Raw genomic sequence first — 9,156 nt, 5'->3', positions numbered from 1 at the left:
ATGAATCATGAGATCTTGAAAACTACAATTTTAAAAAAATTCTTAATCTAATCTCCATATGATCTTGTTAATTTACTAACTAGGACAAAATCCTCAAAACTTAGTTTTAAACAATTTACTTAAGATAATCTCTCAGTAACTTATTCTTACCCTGTTGAAATTTCTTAACAAAAAGATAATGCTTTTTATTTTGTATGAGTTTTAAATAACTTATTTTCGGTATAAAAATTAAAATTAATATATATATATATATATATATATATATATATATATATATATATATATATATATACACATTTTCTTAACCTGAATATTTAAAATCCGTACTTAAATATTACATTTTAAATTACACTGATATAAGAAAATTCATTTTAATTTATACAACAATTTATACATATAATATTATATGATGAAATCTTTAATTCTATGATAACCATAATACAGAACGAATAGCCATAATACAAATCCCTTTTCCTCATTAACCTTAACATCTTTATACTTCTAAATTTCAACTATCAATATAATATCAATTCCATTCCAACTCTTAAATTTAGTTATTTGCATTTCACACATATGGTAATATACACTTCAAAATACTTCAGGAGTACTTTTGAATCGTTAACCAATTAAAATCGCAAACACTTCATCTTCCCACGTTTAACATTTTGGATCGATGTAGATACCTTCAAAATACACAAATAACATTTTTGAAATGTTAAAATGGGATGCTTTTTGTAATTCACAAAATTGGAGTTTTAATAGTACGAAATTGAAATTTTAGGTTAACGAAAAAGGTTGGAAAAATTAAAGAAAATAAAATATATAAATAATTGATTAAATATTAAAAATTAAAAAAAATTATATTTTTTTATAGAAAAAATTAATAATTAGGTTGGGTTTAAATTAGTTAAACCATGTTCGATTATGATCATTATTATTATAACTTTTAAGTGAGACATCATATGTTTCAATATAGGATTCATTGACTAAATTTAAGCATCTGAACATTAAATTACATACATTCCATAACAGGTTATAAAAGGTTATTTACAACCCGTTATAAAAGACTACTTTATTCTTAAAATTAGTTTAAATAATATTTTTGAATCATTAAAAATGATTAAAAAACTATTTTATTGTTAAAATTAGAATAAGTTAGACTTTTGACTTATTGAAACTTAAATTAAAAGAGATCGAAAATTTTAACTCAAAATGAAAGTGAAATTTATATATTGCAATTAAAAAGAAATGGAAAATATATTTTAATTTAAAAATATATAAATAAATACTTTAACAATTAATATTAAATTAAATATATCTCATATTTTAAAATAAAAAAACTAAAAAAATCCATAAGCAACAGTCATTGATTAGATACCATGATTTTTGGAACCTGGTAAGCTTTGTTATTTACTTTTAAGTTTTGGAAAGGTCTAAAAAAAATAGATTATATTATTAGTTTGATTTTTCATATATATAAGTTGTTTAATCTATTATAAATTACAAAAAAAAATTATAAATTATTTTATTTTAAAATATATAAATAAAATATTTATATAATTTTTCTAACATATATAAATAAGTAATTCATATATATTAGTTAGTATTTTAAATAAAATAAAAAATAAAAATTGATATCAATTTTGAGAAGAATTTTGGCTGAAAAATCTGTGGTTCCCCTGACGATGAACTACATTGGTTGGTTCGAAAGACGTCGACTAAAATATCTCTATGTGATTTTTGCCGAAGATTCTTCTCAAAATTGATATGTGATAATTGATATGGATCACAGAAGCCTAAATTCCTCCTTAAAAATTGATATAATTAAGGAAGGAACAAAATTCCTCCTTAAAAATTGATATAATTAAGGAAGGAACAAATTTTGAAATGTAAAATTGAAATTTTGACAAAGTGAAATTGCAGGAGGTCGAAAGGAATCACAGGACAGAAAATAAAATAAATGCACGGGAAAAGAAAGCTTTTCAGTTAACGGTTAGTTTCCAATATCTTTCACTAAAACTTTTATGATCGCACATTCTGACTTCACCTCTAGCAGGACGACCTTGGAGATTCTAAGTTTGGGCAGAAAAGATGGGATATTCTAAGCGATATATGTTTTTAGTATTGTCAGGTATTGTTTTTAATGAAATTTGGTAGCAGTTTTTCCTTGAAATTACAAGTTTAATTAAACTGAATGTTTCAAAATTATTGGAAGGATGAATCTATTTATGTATTTAAGAATTATTTTTAAATAAAAATATTATAAATTTAAATTAAAAAAAGGACCAGACCAAAAATTGTTTCACCCGTTTCGGTTAGACAACGCAGAAAGCATGCCCAACAAACACAGGAAGAAACGTAAATACACCAGGAAAGAGGGCGTTTTAGCCCACGCCAAGCTAAAAACATAAGTGATAAAACAGAGCTAAAAATTTGTTACATTCATCTGAATTTCCAGTCTGGTGAAAGTTAACAATTGAAATCTCCTACTTCATATCTACAAAGTCTGCAAATTAAACAACACTGCTGAAATTTTATTGATTACATAACACCTGGAAAATTATCCATTGACTTTTGCTTCTTACGGTATCTGTTCACTGTTTTCCGCCACAGCTTTGCCTGTAGCCCTTTCCTCCCATTCCTCTTCGGCTTCCAGCAGCAGAAAACTCAGTTGCTGTGAGCTTGATTTCTGTAAATAATCGATTTCATGAATCCAATCTAGGCGTTCTGCGTTATGGAATATTTCTTCCATTCCTTGCTTCTGAGCCACTGTAGAATTGTCAACGCACTCCGTTTTGCTCTGATCCGAACACATATCTTCAAACTCATTGGTCTCTGTAGTGACCACACTGTAGAACTCTTCTAACCCAAAATCTGTTGAACAGTTGGAGGGATAAGAGAGCAGATCAGAGTCGGGAGACGATAGCTCGTTCAAATACAATAAACTGTCGGCCATAGCTGCTGCATAAAAATGATTGGATTCTAGAGATTGCTGGTCCGCTAAGCTCGACATTGCAGCTTCTGTTGCAACGCGTTTGTCGGCATTTGCGGAGGGAATGGGCCTCGATTCACTCCCTGTGATGGAATCGGAATCGTTCACAAGTAGCTGGTACCGTGACTTGAAAGAATTCATAGTTTCATCTGATCTACGATTACTGTAGCCCTTTGGTCTTCCAATGTCAGAGGGACTGACCACCGTTGTTATTTTCACAGGGTTCGCTCTAAAGACTCGATTTTGCAGGGGAGAAGGAGATTGTGACCTCATTTTGGGGTCAGGCAAAGTCTTCGGTTGAGATTCGTTCAATGGCAGCAGCTTCTTGCTCATATGAGTGTTCCAGTAGTTCTTGATTTCGTTGTCGGTTCGACCTGGTAATCTTCCTGCTATAAGCGACCATCTGCATGTAATCATATATATCTACATCATTTTTTCGCCCCGGTTACAAAGTTTTTATATTTCATAAGAGAAATATACATATTTTTGCCACAATTACAATGCTATATATTTCATATGAGAAATATACATGACACTTATTAATTATCAACGAATTCTGGTTAATGAATAAATGGTGTCCAGTCATTGTCAACATACCGATTGCCAAGAAGGCGATGGAGCCGAATTATGAGTTCCTCCTCATCAGGGGAAATGTTTCCACGTTTAATGTCGGGGCGAAGATAGTTCAGCCATCGTAGTCTACAGCTCTTTCCACACCGTTTAAGACCTGCAAAACAAAATCTCTTAGCTCATTTAGCCTCTCAATACACATTTGCATCTGGATTAATAGAGATTTAGTGAGACTCACCTGCTCTTTTGGGGATATTTCTCCATCCACCATCGCCATGAATTCGAATGTATTCGGAGAGAATAATATCCTCCCTTTTGGTCCAGGCCCCGCGGTTGAGCCCTTCTTTTGAGCAGCAAGGAGACCTGCCCATCTTGTATTTCTTCTTCTGTAACCCTAAAAGAATAAATTTACAGTAGTCGGCTTACTAGGTCTGCCCGGAAGAGCCACAATGCTGGCCTCGTCGATTCCCTTTGACAAGGCCGGCGAGTATATATAGAAACCTGCACCATAATCTTCTCCATGATAAAAACAACTGTGGGAGTAAATGCTTGGGTAGTGATGGCCATGTGAATGCATGAATATTCTAATTTGTGATTTGGACAGGCACACCGCTCATTGATATTCCTTCACCGTAGTAACTTTTGTTATAATCGTGAAAATCAAATGGCCATCAGCTGTCGTGGACACAGCTATTTTTCAAATGTGTTGCATAATAATCCGGGTTTCTAGAGTGCAGAAAAAACAAAAACCTCGTTTTAAGATCTCTGTCAGAAGAATGGAACCAGGCCATGTTTTTTAAATCAGTAAATTAGGAATTGAGATTTTGCAGATGTTCAAATAAAATAAAATAAAAGATAAAATAAAATAAAATAAAATATTATATATATATATAATTTAAAGAATTCATAACTATGCTAATTGTGTATAGATTTATAGTTATTAGTGTAATCTCTATAATTTAGGTTTTCACTTATACACACAAGTTTCACAGGTATTACAAATTTCACAGCTATTATTATAATTTTTAAAAATTTTGGTCTTTACTTCTACAAAAGTTTCACCATTAATACAATAATTCCTAGATGCTTATTTTTATTCCTAAAAAAATCTAAGTTTATATATATATATATATATATATATATATTTTTTTTAATTTTAATTGTTTACTTGTATTCACAAGTAACTTGGAATTTGAATTTATAACTACCTCAAATTGATTCGAATTTTAATTGTATAATTATATTTTTTAAAAATTAAATTTGAAATAATTAAAAATATATATATAATTATATTAAATTTTATTTTGTTTTACATTAAATTTATTTAATTCATATGAATTTTAATTATATAATTTTATTTTAAAAAAATTATTATTTAAATTTAAAAATATTTGATGATGATGACAGTGGTTAACTTTCATTGAGGCCAAATTTTGGTGTATAGGACTTAAAGGAAAGAATCATTTAGTTTGATTTAAGATTTTATTCTTATGCTCAAAAAACTTGGAGAGAAGCCTCTCAAACTCATTATAATTTTGACATCTTAAAAGACTAGAAAAGTCACTATTACAATTTTATTTTACTATAATAAATAAATTTATAAAAAAATATAATTTTATAACAAATAATTTTATTGAATTTTTTCAAAAAAATCATGAATCACATTTTTAATTGACATTAAAATTTTAAATTTTTAGACAACCTTAAAATTTTATTTAAAAAAAATCAAAATTTTAGTTTTTTAAAAGATAAATTTATTTTACTCATAATTCTTATATTAAAACATTAATTACCCATTCTAAAAATATAAATAAATCCAACTAAATTTATTTCATTTAATTAATAAACTAAATTAAATCTAACAACAAATTTAAAAAAAATCTAATTTTAATTATATGAAAAGGATTTTAGTAAAACAAGTTTGTTACCATAAACAATATAGTGTTTTGTGAATATCGATACAAACAAAATTGTAACATATTAAACATGGGCACATGTAACTTACTTCAAATATGATATTCAAATAATTTTGACAAATGAAATTAATTTTCAAATCAAGAAACAATTAAAAAATATTTTTATAAACTTATTTAAATATAATATCATATTAGTTTAAAATCCAATTAAAAATTATGCAAAACTTTTTTAAAAGTAATAAAAACTAAATAATTTTATTATACAATTTTATTTTTAAAATGTTAAATAATTTAATATTATACTGATTTAAACTCCAATTAAAAACTATGGAGATAATTTATTAGAGTAATTCGATTTATATCATTTATATAATTTAAATGTGTTTCTCGAAATTAGGCTTTTTTTTTTTTATATATATATATTAAAAAAGCATTCAATTAACAAAATTTACAAAGCATATAAGAGTTGTCTTTAGTATGATTTTTTGAATTTTTTGGTGTCGGAATCTCTCAAAAATTTGAGTTGAAATATTGATTTGTGTTATTTAAATTCATTTTTTGACTGTATATATAGATTCAATATAGGGGTTACCCATCAAGCTTGTGATTTCAATAAATTCCTATCAAACTTCCAAAAAATAGACAACTCCTAGACCAATAATTTAAACCAATTTTATTTTAAAATAGTGAAGGTTATTAAAATACAAATAAATTACACTAAATGTCAACCTACCACACAATTAAAAGTCTTATCGTACTCAACTCGCCCACCAGGAAAAAAAAAATTACCTGTCCACTGATTGTCTGACTCGCAGTAGTATCATTGGTTATGGAAACCAATAATTCAACCTTTTTCCCATGCCGCTGGCTTTAACTATTACTGAAAATTCGCGATCCATGAATTCGAGAAAAAAACGTGACGACCTAAATTATAATCGCTGAAATTCATGTATCTCGTTAAATGGAGCGAAGACCGTAGGACAGGCAAGTAGCCTCACCTGCCATTCCATTTACAACAAACGTTCCGAGTATCGAAGGTCGACGCTCAGTATTAAGTCCCACTTCTCCCGTTGAGACGTCACACCTCGGACATTGAAATTCTTACAGTGCCACGCGTGAACAGTCACTTGGATGGAAACCTATTTGGATATTTCAATATTGTGAATATTATGACTCCGCCCATTAGCGATTGCATGGGCTCCATCATTAAAGAGTACGCAGTGTTTGAGTTGGACTCGCTCCCAGTGACTGTATTCTCTGTGTGGGCTGAGATCCGGCCGTGCACGGACCTTATTCCTATATTCTTTCGTTTTCTCCTCAATGTTCAACTTTTTCTGCTATCTCCCCTTCTACGTGGGTACTGTTCAACCTTTTCTGCTACCTGCCTCTTGTACTTTGATACTGCTAGCAAGTTTAAATTAGGCTGGATACCTAATGATAATTATGGAGTCTCCTCCAGGTAGCTGTGGTTTCCCAAAATAAGCTGATCCTTATTTGGACATTCCAAGGAGCACTCTGTTTAGTGTTTAAAGGCATTGGTGGGGGCAGTTTGGGTTGGCATTTGATTGGTAAATGTTGATATTCAACCCATTTGATTGGTAAATGTTGATATTTATGAAAAAATAATTACTGAGAATAATTGTTAAAAATTATCTTCTTTTAACTGCCAAGTGTGTTGCACACTTTTATTTTTAATAAATATTCCGAAATTAATTATGGTAGCAATTTGATTACATATTTTTAGCTTATTTATAAGAGTAGGGTCTAAATATTAAATATTTTTGTTAATTTTATTTAATTTGATATAAATTTTTAAGAATCATAACCTTGAATTATTTATAGTTTATTTATAAGAGTGGGTCTAAATATTAAATATATTTTAAACTATAAATATCTATGTTATAATTATTTTTTTAATAATTTAATTTAATTTAATATAAATTTCTAAGAATTATAAGTTTGAATTATACTATTTATAAAATGCTATTGTTTCAATGTTTTCTCAGACTCTAAATTTTATTATACTTTTAAAAACATATTATAAATAATAAGAAATTACAATTTCTTTAAAAAAATACATCTAATAATTAAATTACTTATATAAAAAATTTATGTGATTTTTTTTGTTTATAATTATTTCATATAAAGGAATAATTGAATTTATACTTAATTTTTTTTTTTTTTTTTTTTTTTTTAATAATTATTTCATATGAATGAAGACTCATTTATTTAAAAAATTAATTTCAAGTATTTATAATGATTTTTTAACGAGTTGTTTTTAGTACAATTTTTTTGGAAGTTTTTCTGGTCAGTTTTTAATATGAATGAAGACTCATTTATTTAAAAAGTTAATTTCAAGTATTTATAATGATTTTTTAACGAGTTGTTTTTAGTACAATTTTTTTGAAAGTTTTTCTGGTCAGTTTTTAAAGTCTTATTTTCTAAAATCCCCCAATAATTTATTGAAATCAAAAGTTTGATGGGTAATCTTTGTTTTTAGTGTAATTTTCTGGAAGTTTTTGGGTCAGTTTTTAAAGTCTTATTTTCTAAAATCCTGCAATAATTTATTGAAATCAAAAGTTTGATGGGTAATCTCTGCACAATCAAAGTGATTTTGGGGTTTATGAGAGTGTTGAATCCATATATACAGTCAAAAACTAGTTCAAATAACACAAATCAAGATTTGACCTCAAATTTTTCCACTAATTTCAGACAGAAAAAACAGAAAAAATCGCACTAAAAACAAATAGTATAACAAATTTTAAAATTCCTAACTTATTTTCTTGTAAATTATAAATACTATCAATCAAATATTTATTACATTACATATAAAAGACAAAATTACATATTATTTTGGGGTGTGTATATATTTGGGTAAAATTATATTTTTTGTTGGGATATAATTTGTTTATAAGTAATTTTAATTTTTATAAATATTTTATATTTAATAAAGATTAAATATATAATTTTTTATTTTTTATTTTTAAAATTATTTTAAATATTTATATAGTTGAATATATTAATTTATTAAAAAAATTAATTTGAATGATTTATAATGATTCTTTAATATTTTTATCATGAAAATAGTGTGATAAATTTTAAAATTGAAAACATATTTTCTTTTAAATGATAAATACTATATGAAATATTTATTTATATATATATATATAACCCTATATATTTAATAATGAAAGTCTATTGCTTAAAGAAGCTAACAAATCATATTAAGTAATTTTTTTTATTTGAATCATTCAATTAGTAATCATTATCTTCATTAATCAATAAAATAAAATAAATTATTATTTTTAAAAGAAAGAAATTTATACAACAATTTTGTCTAAACCAATTTTCAAACTATTTTCTTTAATTTTGAAAGTATAAATTGTCAACATATTTTTCATCTAAACCAATCTACAAAGTGTTTTCCAAAGTGTTATTTTTAATAAATTTTTAAAAATTTATGATTGTGAAAGCTTAATATTAATTACATATTTATAACTTATTTTAAAGAGTTGAATTAAATATTAAATACACTTATTAAGCATTAAATCTATTTGTTTTACTGTTTCTATTTATTAGTTTTATTTTAATTTTGATATAAATGTTAATTTTCTAGATTTTTCGAACATCTTAAATTTATTTGAATTTAAAATATATTAGAAATAATAAGAAATCTCA

General features: G+C 26.3%; 1 protein-coding gene across 1 annotated transcript; it reads right to left on the bottom strand.

Moving 5' to 3' along the window:
- Nucleotides 1-2,412: 2,412 nt before the first annotated feature.
- Nucleotides 2,413-4,071, bottom strand: LOC149264098 (uncharacterized). The gene is made up of 3 exons (XM_089388947.1): nucleotides 3,801-4,071; nucleotides 3,590-3,719; nucleotides 2,413-3,395 (listed from the first exon to the last, which is right to left on the bottom strand). The coding sequence occupies exons 1-3, from the start codon at nucleotides 3,931-3,933 to the stop codon at nucleotides 2,582-2,584; spliced, it is 1,077 nt and encodes a 358-aa protein (XP_089245073.1). The 5' UTR covers nucleotides 3,934-4,071; the 3' UTR covers nucleotides 2,413-2,581.
- Nucleotides 4,072-9,156: the final 5,085 nt, after the last annotated feature.

This window comes from Pinus tabuliformis, chromosome 6, assembly GCF_031772625.1.
Source record: "Pinus tabuliformis cultivar Carrire ecotype Pingquan chromosome 6, CPIR1, whole genome shotgun sequence".
Lineage (NCBI taxonomy): Eukaryota > Viridiplantae > Streptophyta > Pinopsida > Pinales > Pinaceae > Pinus > Pinus tabuliformis.
The sequence above is the reverse complement of the archived record's forward strand: the minus strand, read 5'-3'. Positions and strand labels throughout refer to the sequence as shown.